Raw genomic sequence first — 21,106 nt, 5'->3', positions numbered from 1 at the left:
CACTCACCAGAGGTGCTGCTATTGTGTGCATTAGGGGTTAAACCTTCCTGTTCATCAATCATTCCATGCACCTGGGTGTGGTCCATTTAAACCTGTCTCCCCCAGCACACATGGCTGGTTATTGTTGTCCTATTCTCATGTCATAGCCTCTGTTACCTGTGGATTCTTTCTCCTGCCTTGCTCCTCTGGTTCATGCTGCCTGGAGTCTGTTCACACCAGTGCTTCCCTGCATTAGCTGTATACCTGCTTGTTTCTGGACATTTATATTATTTCCTACATCAGCCTGCACCTGGTAATTACCACTACTCCTGACTACCTGTTGTTATACTTGTCTGCAAATAAACACAGAGTGTTTTCACCATACTCCTAGCTGTACTTCTGTTTGTAACCGTGACACTTAACAGTTACATCTTGAATGGATTTGAAAAGTCTCTTGCAGGCTGATAATAATATTGGGTTGTCTTCTGAACAAACTCTCATATGGTGAAAAAAATTGAATGGAAGTCTGGGAGTGGTTCTGATACTATAAAATATTAGGGATAAAACCTCTAATCAAATCATCCCTGTATTCTTCATCACTTTACTCAGTGTATTTTATATACCATTAAATCGTTTCAGTAACTTATTTTTTATTCTTTAGTAAAATACATTAAAAAAACAAAAACAAGCTTACACATTGAAATGTGTTCCTCTGTCATTCTCAATCATTGGTGATATACCATATCTATACACAAATTCATATACCAATTTCTTTGCTGTAAATACTGCAGTGCAACTTGCAGTGGAATTGTACTTCTGTCCCACTTAGAAAATATATCTACAAACATTAGTACATACTGTAGACATTTTTTTTATTTGGATGAAGCCAATTTATATTACCTGGAATAAGTCTCTGCAGGACGGATATGTAATGGTTCTACAGATATGGCTTTACCTGGATTCTTCCCTCAGACAAATAAAGCATAAACCAGCCTTTTTACCTGCATGAGAAGAGGAGCCAGGTGCACACCAGTAGGCCTCAAGTCCACACATACCATACGTGTCTCAATGAGTCAGACCATAGGCTGCTTCTGCCAGTGCTGGTAGGTAAGCCTTTGGGGCCACTGATCTATCTTTGCCATCTTTCCATGTACCATTGGTATCTTGTACACATCCCTTCAACTTCCAGAGGGCCAATTCCTGTGAATAACAAAACTTTTACATTCTGAATTATTTCTGATCAGTAATTAACTGAAACAACAACAAATTCAAGTCCTGTGAAGAAATGTTAATTAGTAATGGACTTCTTACTACACCTATTGTAACTTCATCTGTCCTTTTTATTACCTAATGCAATTGATCAGTATTACCTGTGTGATCTTAACACTTAATCACTACCTGCAATGACATCTGAATAGCATCTAGCATCTTCATCACATGTTGAAAATATGCTATTGAAGTATCTACAACAGTTAGACAATCTCTAAACCACCACAATGCACTGAATACATATCTACTATCTGTGTAGATGTTTAATACTTTTGCCTTGCACTAACTCACACACTGTTGTGAGTGCTTCTTATATTATATCTTATACATAACTTTCCAATCTCATTTTATCTATGATAACTACCATCTGTATATATAAAAAAATATACCTTCTCCCAGTAAGTGTGTATCCTCAATGTCAGATCTAGCAGTAAAGGTTGTAGTCCAGAAGTTCCATACAGTCATAAATAGGCATTCATTTATCAAAAATCTCATATACTTATCAGTACTTTCATCCACACTCTGTGCATTCCCATGCACACTAATTAAAAACATAACAGTATTAAAGATATTACACCAACAAATAATTAGATAAAGAAAAGCCATAAGATCTCATTTACAATTTACGAATCTGGCAGCGAAGACTTGTCATGTTTGTGCAAAATTCATCATAAACAAAACAGGATATGGAATGGGAAAAAAAAAAAAAAAAATTCTGACTACTAGATATTTTCCTGAATAATGCCACAGTTGCAACTATCTTTAAACAGATTGACAATTGAGCATCTATATTTAAATTCGTCACTATAATAAACAATAAGTACTTGATAGTTTCCATGTAAATTCCAACTACACATCCCTAGAAAGATGCGCACTAATGATTTTATTTAGCGACTAGTGCATATGCAGAATAACTCTCACTCTTTCTGAGGAAATATGTGTCAGTCCTTGGGTCAAGCAATAACCCAAATACTTAACCTGAACTGGCAAAATTGCAGTTTATTTCTGGAAACCATGTAGCCATGTTGATATAGGAATATTAACAGCTAAGAATAGTGTCTACAAAGACTGTAAAAACAAAACAAAAGTAAGTTATTAACATATAAGATAAATACAAAATCACAGTGTGATATAAAAGTCTCAGGAAAATCAAACAATAAAATTTGTAAGCTTGCGAGCAGGGCCTTCTCCCCTCTTTGTCTGTTTTACCCAGTTTGTTTATTAGTTCACTATGTTTGTCCCCAATTGTAAAGCGCTACGGAATATGTTGGTGCTATATAAATAAATGATGATCAACATCTAAAGTTCTCTGCCTTTTTTTTTTTTCCCCAGAAATCTACACATGTATTTTTTTCTCTTCAAAACCCACGGCCCCCCCTCTCTTCTGCTGAGCACAAAGACATTCTTCCACTAGCAGTAAAAGGTGTGGGGGATGGGTTTGGTTCTCCGTCTGAACAAAAAAAAACAATGATAGAAATAATTCTTGTCAGCACATAAAATCGTTACCAGACATTTTTTTTAGGTGTGGTTCACAATCACATTGAATATTTTTTTTTAATTATTTGGGCTATTAATTCTCTTTATCTAAAATATTTTAATTGAACAGTCAATAATCTATATTTCAAATCTTCCTGTTTCTTACTAATAATATATCACAATTAATGATCAACTCTTACTCCTATACTCTAGGGTTGCAATTTGAAGAATGCTTCTCAAAGTTTCTGCTAAAACTTCAGCTACAAATTTTAACAGCCATTTATATATGCTCTGCTATGTCCACATATACATATATATAAACACATATACCCATCTAATGTGACATTTTAGCCACATTTTATTCATAATAATCCTTAAAAGATTTACTATTCTTTAGCTTAATCATGAAAAGTTTATATTAATCAAGTCACAGGAGAAAATACATAATTAGCAAAACAATGATATTAAATATTAGTAATTTTAGTATGGAAAAAAAAATAATTCATGCACAGCATTTAGAATTATCACAAAATTGAACAATGTCTCTCACAGGCAATGAAATTTCGAAAAGCCATAATAAATTTCTGACGACCTAACAAATATGGCTTTGTATTTTTTTTTATTTTTTTTTCCTTTTAAAGTTACAGTTAACTATTTCTGATGCAGCCCCTGCGCCATCTATTGGTTACTTCTGGTAGTGCAGCCACTCCCTATTAAATTACTTTTTATTGGGATAATTCCCAATTTTATTATTATCCTGTGTCTTTTCAGAATCACCTAGATCAGATTCAGGTAACTATAAAACACTGCTTAAAGTTTCTAATGGCTTTCCAATGTCCCGCTTCCGCTTTCCACAAAACCAAACAGTAATCCATTAATAATTTTGTTTTCTGATTTTTCAATTTCTGTTTGCACATTATCCAAAATCTCGTGATTATCATTGATCCATTTGTGATATTGAATATATACGAGCTTTCTCCATAAGAGCTCTTGATCAATATTATTCATCTGTGAGAAGTACGGTCATTACATTGGACTTCCTTTACCTAGCTCTTCTGGGTTCCTTAGGTTTTTACTATTTTATATTTTATTTTTGTTATTTTTCAAGGTACCCTTCAATTTATGCTGGCCAGCTATACAGTTTTATAATTGATGTAATACCTATGATTTATTTATTAGATCATGCTGTCTGTGATTAATCATTTATTCATGTGATACTAATCAATTGTTTTCTTATTGCCATGGGAGGATCCTCTAGGTCTTTTTATTGAGTTATACCAACATACATTCTCCGCAGCGCAATCTGTCTTGTCTGTTTTTGGTGAATATACATTTATGTATTTTTGTGGTTGTTGTGCAATAAACCACGGCAGTGCAGCAGTGGAGATTGGTGTTATCCCTTTTCTGTATATATATTTTTATAGATAAGTACCATCTCTTAAAGAGATCTCCAAAAAAAACCTTATCGGTGGTATTCCTCCGCCTACATAGTGTGCGCCATTAACCCTTTACGGGATTATTTTAGTACATTATCCAAAATGGTTTTTTTTTTATCAGAGGACCCTGCATTTGTAAACTGCTTATCACAATAATTAGTCATTTTCATACAGCCTTATACAAATCACTCAAAAAAACACACGTTTGTAACCCCGCAGTTTTACAAAATTAAACTTATTTTTCTATCTAAACCTTTGGACAATCTTTCTCATATTTAACTGAGGATTTATCCCCCGCAGTACATAAATCGCTCATTATATTTTATATTCATCTTTATTCTATTTTTATTTTATTTTAAGAACTGGACTCTGCAGTACATAAGTCCAAATTTCTCAAGTTAAAATGCGTCCCGCAGTGCGCACTCAATCGATAGTGGTCCCGCAGTTCCACTATCCAGAAAGTCTATTAGGCCTCACGTCTGAGAGATAGCCTTAATCTCAACACTGTATTCAGTGAATATGTAGATTTATTAACTCTTTATTTTATCTCTTAACTTCTCAATACACTCATACTCAGATAAGCAGTTCACAAAGCAGCCTCCCCTGTACTTCAGGCAAAGTTTTATATTGCCTACATTCCAATAACAGAAATACATATGATGTACTGTTTAGCAAAGTAGCAGACAGAAAAATGTAACACTTTAAACTCCTACTTTTGAATTATATTACAGCTACTATAAACAAAAAAAATAATAAACTAAAAGTTCTTATTTCTGCAACACAAATCTCATTGGAAAAAAACCACAAGATAACCAGTTTGCAATCCATGGTATACATCTCTCTCTATTTCAAAGGGATCGGCAATAACTTACCTTCCTTTATAAAAGAGAAAATCGTCGACCATGCATTTCAAAATTAGAAATCCAAATGTCCTTTGTCCAAATCGAATCATATTGAGTAATCTCAGCTATTGCCTCCGATTTATTAAAGTAATAAAATAATTCCTTCAGCAAAAGAAACTTTAAGAATAAAATTATATCATTGTTTAAAAGAAGGTTGTACTACAATTTACAAATATCATATTACAATTGGCTGAGAAAGTATATAGGCGTATCCTGATGCAGACTTCCCTGGATGCAATGGAAACTCTGAAGAAATTCTGTTTAAGTCTTTGTTCCAACAAATCTCTTGATTGGAAACATCTGTTTGGATGTTTAATAAACTCCTTCAATCCTTTTCATATCCCTCATCAGCTCACACGAAAGGATTAAATAATATAACATATGACATCATAAAACCACATAAAATATTAATGATATACTAAAATAGGATAAAACAATATAAATATTTTCATATTAATAAATTGTCTTCATCCAAAATAAAACATCTTTGACACTTGTGAGCCCCTTCTGATGCCACAAAAAAATGATGCAAAGGAGTGGCGCAATATTCGTCATCCAGATAAGCCCAAAAAGTCAGTAGACCCCGCTGAATCTGTGAACAATTGAATCCCAATTTTGTGGCAGGAAGAAGTGTCCACAAGTTAATCCCATTGAAATGTGGATAGGAAAGACGGCACATACCTAAATCTTCCCTAATCTCACCACTGCTTTGCCCTCAGGCAACCTGCAAACAACCGGCCTGGGTGTCAAATTCTGCTATGTAAGAATGACAGTTTAACTAATGGTCCTTCAGTCTTAGCCAATGCAACCGGCACTCCCATAACAATGAATAGAGACAGAACAGAAAACAAATACCTTCTGGCACACCTTGGATCCACACAAACCAATAAACAACAATTTTCAAAATAATGGGCCACACATTGATGCTCTGTACCTGCCACATATATGTAAATGAAGAAGAGTGCAATGGATGAAGTCTTAAGGCATATTCAAAATAACTCTTCACCAGCATTGGGCTAAAGCAACATTGCTACACAAGCATCAAGGCTTCCTCAAAGGATTGTACACGACTCTGCACTCACCATCCACAATTGCATCATTCATAGACATACCAGGAGGATGAGACAAATGTTGTATAAATTGAAAAATTTCCTAGCTCTTTGCCTGGGTACTACTCCCACAGGCGATTAATATCAGAAAGCTTGTAAAGGAGGTGCAGAACAGGGGCCACACATCCTACCCAAAATCACTTTTTTTGAAACATTCCCCTTAACTATAAACAGCATTCCCTGGGTCCAATTTAATTTCTTAGGATAACCAGCCTGAATATTCTCACTAACAAGGCAGCTTAAGATGAACCCTGTCTTCCAGAAATTTTTCACTGCCCCACGGCACATCCATCAAGCATACCAGCCCGAGGTTGCATCGCTTTCATCCACACTCACATGCTTACAGCCTAGCCATTCACACGAAAACCAATCTTGTTTTTGTTTTTTTAAATTCATCGTAGCGCCTCCACATAACTACTTTAAAGCACAAGTGTGCAGCATAACGGCAGGCTGAAGGATGCTGTTTACCCTCGTATGTCCAGATCCCAGTAAGCGAGGGAAGTAGTGGGAGCAATCTGCGGCGAGTTCGCCACTGGGACTTGCTGTGATGCACCAAATGGGGGACCCCAGGCAGCCTCTATGAGGGGGTGTGTAGGGGGGGGGGACCGGGGTCTCCTCAGGCGCAGCATACCAAAAGACATAGCGAGGGGGTGGGGCTAAAAATATGACAGATGGGCTAAAGAAATATTAGCAAAGGATATGGGAAAAAATAAATTAACAAAAGTAAACAACAAGCAGAGAAAGAAAATAAACAAATAATAGTGAGGACAAATTTAAATAAAAGGACAAAGAAACCTAGGAGCAATGCAAAATGTATTGGTTAAAGAGAAAAATGACAAGAGAAAATATAGAACAAAAGGACAAAAGTAAGAAATTTTATAGAAAATAAAGGGAAAAATTGAAATAAGAGCACAGTAAGATCACCATACACCAATATTTACCCACCAATTCAGTTAGGTTATACTCACCAGGAACTTTCCAGAAGGCAAGAGAAATCTAACTGTCACTTACCCCACTTATAAGCCTTCCCTAGCGTAGCTCTGCCCTGAACCCTAAAATTGATTGGCTAATAATTACCAAGCCCTTTTTTTTAATATAAACAACCTCAGCGTTTATGCTACTTCAGGCCAATACCTGCCGTCTGTTATCCATGCGCGGATCTCAAGAAATGTTTCATTTCAGTATTAGTACGCTATGTCTACACATTTCTTTCCGTATGCAGACAGACAGAAAAGACTGCAAGATACGCACATGCATATATGTCCCATCAGAATGCAGGCAAAAAAATATATTTTAGAAAATGAATTTGTAACTATTAATATTATAATCAACAATCAAAATATATGTTAAAAATAGTTGTTGTTGTTGTTGTTTTGCATGAGATACAGAAATCAGTATGTTCTTAATATGCGCTGTACATAAAATGCATTTTTATAGTTGCTATTGCAAACACATGTTCTGGCATGGATAAGTGTAGTCATCACTATCAGTTAGCACTTAACACCTCTCCTGTAGCTGGTACAAATGATACGACTAAAAAACACATACCTAAGAGATGCCCCATGCTTGAATCAGATGAATGTGTGTATACTCGACCTTGGCACGCCCCTTACTGTACATTGCCTAAGTTCGTCTGACCCTTCCGGTCCACGTTCCGCCCTTCAAGTTGTAGGCAGTCGGAAGTGCCTTCTGCGTTTGATGAGGAAAGACAGTTTCTTAGCAGGTGCTGAGCAATTTCATGCAAGATATGGCACGCATAGGGACTTACATCAGAAGATGAATCAGGCCCGTTATAGTTATATCAAATGTTCCGCAATAAATGCAAAGGGAAAAAACAAATAGTGGTCGCAAGGAAAACTCTTCTAGTTTCAATTATAAAGCCTAAGAAAGCTTAATGAGTTAAAAAGCTCCATGAGGGTAATAACATGTTTTGTCAATTTTGCATCATTTCCAGGTTTGAATGATTTATTTACAAACTTTAGGAACACAGAGTTTTTGTATACCTTGCCAATTTTCTTTTTTCTGTAACTTACATTTAGCTTTTAATTGTACTAACCTCTGAGTATTCCTTCATTATGATCCTTATGTGTGATTTTTTTTATAGAATATATTTAATAAAATGTTTAATTCCATTCAAAATAACTAAGACTCTTGTTACATTATTAGCTAAAATACATATTTGCATTTTTTATACTTAACTAGTGGTGGGTTTTGTTTTGTTTTGTACAGAGTGGGGCACGAATCAACATATCAGAAGGTTCTTGCCCAGAGCGCATTGTAACAATAACAGGACCAACAGATGCCATTTTTAAAGCATTTTCAATGATTGCACTAAAATTTGAAGAGGTGAGTAAACCACTTATTTAAGGTCATATGAAAATCATCAAAGTGTTAAAGGACCACCAAACCCCAAAAGTGAAAGTTTCAGACATGAACCATGAAGGTGACCTACATTGTTCAGTGTTAATCTGATTTCACTGCAACTCTGTTAAAAAGTAAACAAATATATTCCAACTCCACTATAGATGGCTAAAACTCCTCCCAAATATTTAGGAGAGTGTCCTAAAAGGGTCTCATATAGGTTATATAGGTCAAAAAGTTGGATTGCTGTCATTAGTCCACCCTTGTCTGAATCAATCAATCAATCCACACTGTCTATTTCTGCAAACTGTCTTTTTCTGCAAAGCAAGTCAGTCACTGTCTGCTGGTATATTTAGAGAAGTTCATGCCTCCTAACATTGTAATCTGCTGCAGAGAAATGAAAGAAAGAGCATGTTGGACAGATTTAGTTCACACTTACCAACTCTCCCTGAATGTCAGGGAGACTCCCTGAAATAGGGGTGATCTCCCTCTCTCCCTGAAGAGTCTGGTATTCTCCCTGATGCTTAGCCAGTACAAGACGTGGTTGGCTTTGCCATCTGTGGCATGATGACATAGTTCAGAAATTGTGTCCTATGTCCATGTATTGATGCTTATGGAGGTGGCCATTTTCATGGAGAGCAAGATTTAACCAAAGACTGATAGGTAAGACAACATGACTTCAGTAATGGAGACAGAAATGTAAAAGACACTTCAGTCTCTAGAGATTCATTAGCTGCTTTTCTTTAACGCATAGAGACTCCCGCATTTATGGGAGACCTCCCAGGAAAGCAGGGCAACCTCCCGGTTCTCGGCCCTGCAATAGATAAGTAGCGGGGACGGGGCTTAATGACGCAAATATCGCATCATTTTAGCCACGCCCCCTGCTGTAATTGACCAAAATTGTGACAATCGTTTAGGGGGTGGTGCCAAAATGATGAAATTCATCAAGCCCCACCCCCGCACGCCCACCTCCCCTGGGATCTCCCTGAAGCCAACGAGGAATAGTTGGCATGTATGATTTAGTTATGTATAATCACTCCAGTTATTTGTGCATACTATTCAGCTCAAAAATGCACAAACTCTGACATATGCCAAATAAAGGCTTACTATGTAACGTATGTGATACAGTCGATAATAAAATCCCTTACAACATTAACAGTGTTCTATCAAATATATACAGAATTAAGGATTTTGGTGGGCAGAAAATGTGAGTGAAAATTGGATTTATATTAGTCTAAATGCCAGTGCTGGGTTTAAAAGAGAAATGCCACCAATTTCTAGAGGAGCTCTAGCATATGCTTGTTTATTTTGAAAGTAAGAGGTGCGCCCAAAACAGGGACTAGTTGTTTATTTTTACCCTCATCTATTCAGTTACTGACATGGAAAGCCCACTCCTGAAATGGCTTCACTGCCACCAACTACATACACTTCAATACTGTGAATGGCAAGTCCCTTTGCTGGGTCTTACATTTAAGAGGTTACAAGAAAACCAACTAATCACTGCCCACTGTCATTTATGAGTTTTTTTCTAGTGCTGCTATTATTAGAAGTAACAAGTTAGAACACACACCCACAAGGCAAATGTTAGGTATAAGGGTAGGCATTTCAAAGGCTCGATCTCCATATCCCTGGCTCAGAAAAAATTAGGGACACCTTTGTTTAGAAGGAGAAAGTCCCCTCTTTCAAATAAGTGTGTTCTTATTTAATTATTGCCTGCTGAATGTTTGTGACAAGCAAGCAATAAATAACATTAACGTAAATATAAGAATATGGGTACTCTAAAAAAAAAAGGTCAGATCTTACCCCACTGGCTCAAAAATCAATGTGAGCTTGCTCATTTAAAAGTGGAGAATGCAATCTTTCAAATGTTCCCCTATATTGGTTTTAAAAAATATTATTTAAAATAAGAAAATATAAAATGCTTTTAACTAGATCCCTTAATTCCATTCTTCAATGTTGCTTAAAAAAAGAGGGGCTTGCTTTTAATTAGGGTGAGGGGATCAATTGTAATCATCAAACATCCTCATCAATCATTGTTTTACTCTGTACTGTTGTACCCTGGTATACTGTCTGTATTGTATTTCTGTGTTTTGTACGGTGCTGCAAATACCTTGTGGCACCATATAAATAAATAATAATAATACTTAAACTAGAAATTCATGTAAATAGAAGGGACAGCTCTTTTAGAAACCTTATATCTGTCCTCTCCCCAATTTGTGAAATACAAGGGGGCACCCACATTTCAAAGAGTTCTCTCTATCCTGAAAGCACTGTGCATTCTAATCTTGGGTCATAAAGAAACCAACATATTTTCTGGAAAACCAAAGTCTTCTGAAATAGGCAAGGTTTGATTTGGAAATGTGCTGCTCAGAAAAATTAGTTATATTGAAGTCAGTGTGCCAAATAGTGGTGAAATAATGCCTTAGCAGCAAAGGGTTAAATATGATTGGTCATCCTTTTTTATGTGCAATTTTAAAACGCATGTGATGTAAAAAGTGAGAGTGGTTGTGATTCTCGCCAATTTTATTGAATAATAATAAAATTAAAAATAAATATTTACAATAAAATTGTGCATATAACTTTTTAAAAAAGTATAGCTAAGGAGAAAATATCAGACAGTAATTATCTGTTGCATGACATTATTATTACTACTAATTCTCTAGCAACTAACATAGTAGTACAAATATGACATACATGAAAACAGTAGACATAATAACATGTACATGGATACAGAACAGAATAATGAATGCAATTAACAGAACAAATTATATGACATACAGAAACAATTCAGCATAAGACATGACAGGGACAAACAATAGAGTCAGAGACTAGACAGACATGAGACATAGGGTAGAGGAGCCTGACCATGAGAGGGGGTAATGAGATAAAATAGGAGCTAAAGGGACCTTAAGATTAATGGTCCAAGCAGGTAGTTAGAGGAGGCTAAACAGTCAAACTGGCAGGAGGGTGGGTTGAATTAGGTAGGGATATTGGGAAGTAAGGATGGCTAAAAAGGGAAACACTGGAGGAGGGGTAGCTTAAGAGGGAGTTCAGGATCATGGGGCAGTGTGGAGAGACATGTAAAGCAGTCAGTGTATCGCAGGTGGAGGTACTTGGTAATACAGATAAATAGGTTGGACATACTGAGAAACAAAATGAGAGACAATATTTGCAAGTAGTTCATTAAATGGGCAGTGAACTTATTCATTCTAAGAGATCAGTAAGTAGTGTCCAAATAATGTAAAAACAGATACTTGAGATTGAGGGTAACAGGATTCAGTGGGGAGTGATGAATTGTGTTCTCCTGTAGCAGTGATGTCAGGCAGGCACTACAAACTGATTATGTAAGAAGCTGATAGCAATTTATTTTTGTTATTATTATTATTATTGCAGTTGTTGATTTGAAAGGCAACACAGTGCTCTGCAATGCTGGACAGTGGGAAAACAGCATACATTAAACAGGAACATACATTGTAAGCATTCCATAGGCAGTTAGTGGCAGAGAAGAAGATTTGTAGGCATCAAGGAGCGCTGGTTTTAAGAGAAGTGCCAAAGTATAAGTCCTCAGAGGCACATCTAAAATGGCATGAGGGAGAATATTTTGAGATGAGGTTTGGAATGTTTGAAGTAGTGGTGCTGTTGAGGGCTTTGTAAGTAAGGATGACACAATTGAATTGAATTGTGGGGTAAGGATTTACAGCTTATGCAGAGGAAGGCAGCACAATCTTGCTTTAATTTAAGAGTAGTTCTTATACCAGCCTTCCAATTTACATTGTTTTTCCTGCCTTTCCCAAAATTCAGGCTGTTGACTAGATATGGATTTCTGGAATGGGGTGTAGGCCTGCTTTTGTTTGTTAGCTAAAGTCTACTAAACGGCTACAACACATATTACTTTTTTTGTATGTCAGTCTGTTGATCTGTTATCTATATGAAATAAGTTTCTTGTGTTCTGAAATCAGCCAATGTCAATAACTCCACTATCCGCAGTTCACCAGTTTACCCTTTCTTTTGTCAGTTTCACTGTATTTTTGCTACCAATGCATTTGGTATTTTTTTGTACAGTATTGTGGAATATGTTTTAAAATTTATTGTGTGCCTTTAATAAAATTATCAAAGCATGTTTTATTTTGGTCATTTTAAGTTGTTGGTTTTAAAACTCTACACAATTTACCTAATGATCTGTTTAATGGCAAAAGGCTGCTTCATTCACTTAAATCACTCTTAGCTGTAACAGTGCTGGAACAAGAATAATGGGTCAATTTGCGAGCTGTCTGATCCCTTCTTTTGCCTTTCTGTAGACTTTAGTGAGAAGCAACTGCTTCCTGTAATGCACATTAATGGCAAGGAAGAAAAGAAAATCCCTTACAGTCTGGTCACAAAGCAGACTGAAGCATACAATGCAAATATATGAATGTTTGAAAGCCTGGAGCATAAATCCAGGTGAATGAAATACACTAGAATGTTTATGTCCATCATAGGGTTGAAAGTTTTTTTATATTTATTGTAATCATTTTGTTAATATTTTGATCAGATTAGGAAATTAACTTAATCTGTATATTTCTTATTAAACTTAATGCTGTTTAATTTCAGTGAAGACCAATGTCTTTATTGCAGGTCAGAACTACTGCTGGTTTCAAAGGAGCACCATGCATGAGAATGCTCCAATCAAAATCAGTATAAAAAAGTATTTGCATAAAACTAGTCAGCAGATGACCTCAATTTGACTGTGCTTTGACCTGATATGTGATGGACACAGATCCGGTTATTCAGACACTCAATGATTTAAATTACAACAAAAATGAATATTTACTGCCCCATCCTTATTTAAGAAAGCAAGTGAAAACACAACTACATATTTCTTAGTATTCTTTGTAGCAACATATTATTTATGTTCTCCCTTCTGTAAAATGTTGCATATTTATTTTTTCATTAATTGCAAGGTGACTTGTATCTACAAGTAGTTATTACTTTGCCACTAGTTCTACTAGTTCATTACTGTAAAGCCATGAAAGATTGCTTTTGGTTATCCTTGTAGCAAAATTAATGATCATTCCACACTCCAACTCTTCAAAGAATTACAAGCGAAAAGTATGACTGGTTGTTGATCCACAATGCAAGCTATGTCAAATTATTTAAGTAGGAATTTGAACCTGCAAAGCTCTGGTTACATAAACTTCACAGACAGGAATTCCAGACATCAGAGCAATCTGTGCAGACTAACAAACATATTTTATATATATATCCTCCGAACACATAGTGATTTAGTAAGTTTGTGCTGGTTTTTTAAAAATAAATAAAACTCATAATATTTTGTTGACAGGATTCATAAACAGCCAATTGATTTCAGTATTAGCATTAATAAGTCTGTTTGGATAGCATATTTTCTATCAATGATATAGCAAAATGCTTGCGTTCTTAATTGTCTAAACTAGCAAAAATCACCTAGTCACTGCTAGCTGTCATTGCAAGCCACATTGCACAGACTATACCACCTCATTGTCATGTTGAATGTGTGTTGTGATTTGGTCAAGCTGTTTTTGGAAGATGTATAGATATACGTCTGTGTGGTGATGTATGGTTGTATGTAATGTGTGAAGATACCGGGTTTTCTGGCCCAATTCTACCCTTTTCACTCTGGCTGGCCACCCATGGGTGCCTTCCCATGCTAGGGAATTCTACCCAGTACCTTCTAGGATCCATACAGTCACTCAGGCCTAATGCAGTTAGGAAAGTAAAGCAATACATTTATTGTAATAAAAATAATCACTAGATTATTATGTACACACAGTAAATAAATGCCAGGTAGGCTAACCACATCATCTGTCCCTTACCCCCCTAGCCTAACGAGCTACAGTCACCTGGATGTCCTGACGTAAAGATTCATGGAGTTCTTCTCTTAGCTGCAGCTGTAGTCCATCGGTAGAGAAAACCCCAAACCAGCTACACTGCACCTTCCATGAATCCAATCTCAGAATGACCCTCCCCCCCCCCCCCCCGGAGTGGCTCCTTATATCTACTGTCTAATATTCACAGAGCTTTCCCCTCTCTGGCAAGCCCCCTGGGCCTCTCCTTGTTAAACATTGATCAGTGCCGGACTAGGAGAGGTTGGAGAGTGGAGTGAAGATGAGCTGTCCTTCCAAAGAACCTCCCCTGCTAGATGGCCTGTCTAGACTAGTCTAGTGAGAACACTGATTAGTTTTCCCCCTCCGGTATCTTGAAACCTGATCCCTGCCCATAACCCCCTGGCTTCACTTTAAGGACAATGAATACCAACCTCACTGCCAAATCATCAATATACAATAAATAATATACATATTTACAATGAGCTACAATGTCCCCTTCTCCACATGTAATTAGATGCTGGGGAACAAAAGCAAGGGCTATAAAAAGTACTTGCTATAATCCAGATTATGTGAGAAACGAGGATGGTTACCATCTGGTTTTGCCACATATTCCTCCTCCGCCTTTTTTAGCCCTTGTTCCTCAGTGGCTCCCTTGCCCCAAGTAAACCTTTCTCCCCCAAGTCCAAAGTCTCTGGCCTGCTGTGGTTTCACCTGGGTCTGATGGTAAGGTAGACAGCAGTGCACAGTTCCTCAATCTCCCATCGGGGTCCCATGGGTGTGGGCATATCATCCCACCCAGCTGGAGAAGGGCTTTATGCTGTCATGTCATAAGATGAGACAATAAAACTGGGCCACTCCTGTGCACACATCCATGGTAGGAGAGTTGTAGTCTAAGATCCCTTGGGTGCCTTGTCCACACTTAAATGCCCAACTGCACATAGTCCCTTGACATGTCCTCCGTTTCTGAAGACCATGCTTTGGGGTTCTTGTCTGGTTCTTGCTCTCAAAGATCCAATCCCCCCTCCCCTAAACACTCAAGGGACAACTGCCCAGTGGCAGGCAAACTTGGTTGCTCCATTAATCCTTTGCTGCTGGGGAATCCTCTGTCCCCTCCCAAACCACTTGTGGGTGCTCCTGTATGTATGTTGGAGTGCATCTCCCCTCCCTCGCTACCACATCCAACTGTTGCACTACTTCCCTTGACACTGGGGCATTGGAGTAGTGTGAATCCTCATTGGAGATAGCCTTGTCCTCCTGGCAGCAATCCAGCGTGGATGGTCCAGTGCAGGCCTCTGGTATGGAATTATGGGTTTCCAGATTTGGAGCTGGAGTGCAATGCTTCAAAGCTTGTGGTGCTGGGAAATCTTGTTGTGCTGGTGTCCTCTCAGACACCCACTCAGTCAACATCTCTTCATCTGCCAACTCTGCATAGGGAAAGGTGTAGCAGTAGTTTTCCCAGGGCCCCATGGTAGTGGCCCCTGACATGACAATTTCTTTATCCTCTCCCATTAATTCTGTCAAACAATCTGTATTCATGATATCTGCTGAGATCATATGTTGAGCAAGTTTATGTTTCTCTTTTCTGTTACAATTGGGTATAACTCTACATCATTTGCACTGTAGAGCACACATGTAATATACTATGTTCCTTCATTAGATAAAACATTTTCAGAAGCAACAGGGGTGGATAACTGGCCTTTTCTGTAATTCTGTTCTAACTCAGACACAGTCTCAGGTGCCAATAACACTGGCAAATTATCAGAAGATGATACTACATTGTACTTACTTGGTAGCTTTTTTCCATCCAAGTCACCAAATGGAAGGATTTCTCCTAATCCTTTCTGAGTAGTCAGAGGTACAACATCCTCACCAAGCAGTTCTTCTCCAGCCTCCCCCAAGATAGTATCTTGGGCAGCTGTGTTTAATCCACTGGGATGGGCCTCCCACTGATTAACAGACTGAGCAGCCCTTTTTTTAGAATGTGACAAAAGATATCATAATTGACATCTTTCAGTATTCATTTGATAAAACTGGTCCTGCCACATTTCAGTGTCAGTAAGTCCTTGTCGCCATACCTCGTCCTCTGCTTCTTCAAAACTCTGTTGCAGACATTGTATTTGTTCCAAGAGAGGTATGTAGGGACCTAAAATGAGCATCCACTTACTATAGACACTAAAGACATTGATAGGATTCTCCTGCTCTTTTAAAAGACATTTAAGGATATCCCTGTGTGTGCAGTACAGGTACGGTACAACCTGGATTTGGCATTCCACTACTATCAGCTCCTCCATACTCATTGGGCCTGAGTCATTAAGGGACGCATACTGAGCGCAGTGCACGTAAGTGAAATGATGCACGAACCTGGCCGCTGTGAGCGGCCGAAGTCAACGAGACGCGTATTGTCACATATGCAACTTAATGACTTTGGATGCAACTGTTCCTACCGTATGTGCTCACACATGTGCACGCCAGCATATACTATGATGTTCTGCTGTACTTGCAGAAGCGAACACTACACTTTTGAATGCCATAGGAACATCATCGTGTATCTCTCAAGCGTTGATTCATGTTTTACTGACTACCCTTGTTTGTTATATAGTGGTGGTTGCAATGAACATTAAAAATATGTGTTCCTCCTTGTTATGCTACTTTGTTTACCTCTGAATCCCAAAGTGTCAGCATGCCTATTGCTCTGGCACCCATGAATAGGTGGCTGTTGTTTCTACAATTAGCAAACTTTGCCACTAAGCCTGGCATTAATGCGAAGTGTGACCCTATTATACCATGCTTGGTCACTTCCTCCATTGCCTTTTAACCCACTGCTTTACTTAAATTAATAATGATGATAATAATAATAATAATAATAATTTGTAAATCAAATCACACACACACACCTGCTTTTCTAAAAAAAAAAATAGTTTTAATCTACAAACCACAACAATACGAACAATTTTAGGAACATTGAAAAATTTAATAAAACTTATTTAATAGTTTTGCAAGATATTTTTTTTTTATTTTTTTTATATTTTTGGTTATTTTTTTCTTCTAACTCTGACTCTGTGGTCTGGTTGGACCCATCAACTCCTCGTCAGCTGCAAAAAACGGAATGCAAACATTTAGTTAATGCACTATTAATACATTCATGTGGTGAAATGCTAGGTCTAGGTTCCTGTACATATGGGTATGTATTTTTCATGCTCGGTATAGTGCAGAAATGGCATGTTGTAAAAAAAACTGCCCCAAAGCTTTTTATTATGCTGAACGCAGTAGTAATAAGAAGTATATAGTATAATTGTGTGTGTTTGCCTATATTTTTTATTTTTTCCTTGCAAGTGTTGGCAAGCAGAGTCTCACCCTCTAGGCTGCAATTTTCCAGACATCCAGCTGCACACAAAACAAGAAGTGGGGGGGGAGTAGTTTCCCCATTTGGGGAACTTAGGATGGCCTCTACAGTGAATGGGCAGGGAAAAATGTTTCTCATATCAACGTCTATCTGGTTTGTTAAAAAATTGTCAAAACTCCACTATATGACAATTACCCAGTACTTACTTTCTTCCACCAGCACCTGTGACTTAGTTCAGACTGGTTCAGGCTGGCTCTGGAACAGGACTGGGGAGATGGAAAGATGGTCCACCGCTGCCTCCACCTGCTGGGGCAGGTCAACCTCTCCACTAGGCACTGCCGTCTCCTCCTGGACCATCACTGCCGCCCCCTGTTGGACCACCTCCTCCTCATGTGGCCCTTCTTCGTTGCGGCAGTGGTGGTGGTAGCTGCGTTGGCATCCTGTTGGAAAGCAGGATCTACTATATAAAAGCCTAGTGGCGTGTGTCTGTGTGTGGGGAAAAAAAAACAAGCTGCAGCGCCACCTGCTGGGCGAAGTTATACACTGACCTACTAAATTCTTAGTGTGTGTGGGAAAAAAAACTCAGAAAGGGCTGAAAATTGCTGCAGCACCACCTGCTGGGCGGAGTTATACACTGACCTACTAAATTCTTAGTGTGTGTGGAAAAAAAACTCAGAAAGGGCTGAAATTTGGTATACTAAGTTGTTTTTAATTTGTTAATTTAATTTGTTAAATGTTAAAAGTGTTTATAAAGATTTTAAAAATATATATATATTTCTTGAAGGAGAAGTGACAGTTAGGAGTGGTTGGTGGTTGCCGGGGGTTACAGTGGGAAGTGGTTGGTGGTTGCCGGGGGTGACAGAGCGAGAGGAGTGTGATACTAAGGACCGCTGAGAGAGATCCCTGTGTCTGGATAGACATCTGGATAGATGTGGCGATAAAGATGAAGGATGAGGTGATGGAGAAAAATGATGAGGTGGTGACATGTGGACAAAACCACGTTAAAAAAGGGCGCTTGCGTCGGGAAGTAATGCTCTTCCCCTGAAGAGGCCTGGCTTTGCATGACAAGGAACCTTTTTAACACATTAAGTAGCTTGAGTTGACTAGAATGCATGAGTATCATGCACGGGTTAACTTGTGTGTTATATTTGTTTTACATTTTTATTTTCTCCAACATACAGAAACATGCAGATAATGGTAACTTTCAATGGGAAATACCAATCATGTTCCATAAATGAAATGGTTATCGTTTGAATCAATGACAAATACTGTCCATGAGACCACAAATATTTTCACAAATGAAATGCATTAAATAAAGCATAATAAGCACAAGAAAGTATATAATAGTATATAATACTTGATGTATGATATGATAATCAGAAGGTAATGGACACAAAAGACGCCTCTGCAAATATGTCTTCATGTTTTCTGTGTGGTGAGCCATTTGCATATTATACTTTGTTTTGGGCGTACTTACGCAAGCCCAATTGCATGTGCAGATGTCTGCGGATGGCTTGGTATGCGCTCAGTTTTTCCTCTTTACTTACATAGCAACCAGCGGGTTCAAAGCAATGGTCAAGTGTTGCTGTAAGGACCGCAGTTCTGTACATGAGAAAGTAGCTGCTCGCATGTTGTCTGAAAACTGAGGCACTTTAACATCCTGCCTAGCTATTGATTCTCAGTGCACATCGGTGCGTCTGCACATCATGCGTGGAACAATTAGTAAGATGGCTGACTCACCTGTCAATTAAATGAACTTTCCTGCAAATGGGTGGGCCTAGCGTGCTGGCGCCTACGGAAGAAAATGCACTGGTATCCACTATAAAACTCACACTGCATTCGATAGTCTGCGCAGACAATTTATGCATGGCTGACAAGTTCTTTCTGTTAGGAATAGTATTTGACCTGTGGTTTTGAGGTAAGTAAAATGGCCCTAGGTGTGCAGGCTTACATAGCATATAAGGAGAAGGAATAATTTTCCTTTCCTTTCTGTTCTTCAGCTTTCCATTGCCTATTGCAGGACATTTGACACAAAAGACCACCCTCCATTTTGAGGTAAGTGAAATGGCCCTAGGTGTGCGCCTTTTTGGATAGTGATGGACTAAACTTATTTTATTAGAATTTGTAGAGATGTCTGAACAAGAGGCAAGTCAGTCTTCATGATCATCCACTGTTGCGGCTAAAAACAACGCCAGCCAGATTTCACTAATGCCGAAATCCACATTTTGGTGGAATTGGCTGTTGATAAGCTACACTCTACTCCGCGTCAGTTCTCGGCTGGATCCAAATCCAGAATATGGGAAGAAATAATAAATGAGGTCAATGCCGTGGCTCCAATAAGACGCAAGGTGAATGAGGTCCAAAAAAGGTAACAGCACCGTCGCGGACGCTTCTTTGACAGCGCCGCGGCTGCTCTATAGGGCAATAGGACAGTGCTGCCAAAACGGAGCTGCTGCGCATGCGCGGGCGCAGCTCTCTCTCGTGTTTTTTTTTTGGGGGGGGGTCAGGGGGACAGGAAACCCCTTGCCTCTGTTGCAACCTTTGCCACATCCCTGATTGCTGGAAGGCAAAGGAGTCATGTGTACTTCCTGACCACATAGCTACCAGGTCACAAATCTGGAGAAACGCGTCACATATAGCCTGGACGTTTATTGAGTGGAAATGTTTGTGATTCAAATAAATTGCAGCATTCCCACCGAGGGAACCAAGGCTCAATGAGTACCATCTACTGCCCCTATGATGTGCGGGAAAAAACGGCTATGGTGGAAAACTGCCTTTTGATCTGCACAAGGGACTGAAATCTGACTTTGATGACCCTACACGGGAACGTCTTCATTGTGAATTGACTACAGCACCACGCCCCATCACTGCCCTTTTCACGCCCCAGAATTGCAGGCCGTCGTAAGTGGCGATTGCGTTCACAAACGTTAAGGTTCTGCTTTTGTGCCTGAATGGTCACTCGTTTTCTAGACATGCGCACAAGACTTTTGCATATGATACGCACAAAAAGAGGGCATATGTCCCTTAATGACTCAGGCTCATTGTCTCTAATGTGTCAGGCGCCGTCCCCACACTCGCCATCAGTGCCTGGGACGAATGCTTTTTTCTGTCGGCAGAGACTGTTTTTTCATGTAACACACAAATATCAACTTTAAATTTCAGTGTACAAATAAGCTATCAAGTATTTGTGTGCTACGTGAAAAAACATCCAGTATTTCACTTATGTCCAAAACAGAATGCTAATTTGCACCCCTTGCATTGTAACATGGTTTTGTCTAGGAGACAGAAATAAGAAGTTCATTCAGATAGGATCCTTAATGAATCAGGCCCTTCATTTGTAAAATCATCACAATCTGGAAAATTGGGCATTTTTGAAAATCTGAAAATT

General features: G+C 38.4%; 1 protein-coding gene across 24 annotated transcripts in view; it reads left to right on the top strand.

The window, feature by feature from the left end:
• Positions 1-21,106, top strand: part of LOC142158631 (poly(rC)-binding protein 3-like) — a 1,531,228-nt gene that overhangs the window by 1,385,987 nt on the left and 124,135 nt on the right. For 23 of the 24 annotated variants that reach the window (XR_012692823.1, XR_012692822.1, XM_075212788.1 and 20 more), the window contains one exon: positions 8,401-8,517. The exons of the other annotated variant lie outside the window; for it this stretch is intronic. Coding sequence is in view for 21 of the 23 variants with exons in the window: in XM_075212788.1 (XP_075068889.1) it covers positions 8,401-8,517 (117 nt within the window). In the remaining 2 variants the exon portion in view is untranslated. The remainder of the gene's footprint in view (positions 1-8,400; positions 8,518-21,106) is intronic. 24 annotated transcript variants of the gene reach the window in all.

The sequence above is a fragment of the Mixophyes fleayi genome, chromosome 5 (assembly GCF_038048845.1).
Source record: "Mixophyes fleayi isolate aMixFle1 chromosome 5, aMixFle1.hap1, whole genome shotgun sequence".
Lineage (NCBI taxonomy): Eukaryota > Metazoa > Chordata > Amphibia > Anura > Limnodynastidae > Mixophyes > Mixophyes fleayi.
The sequence above is the reverse complement of the archived record's forward strand: the minus strand, read 5'-3'. Positions and strand labels throughout refer to the sequence as shown.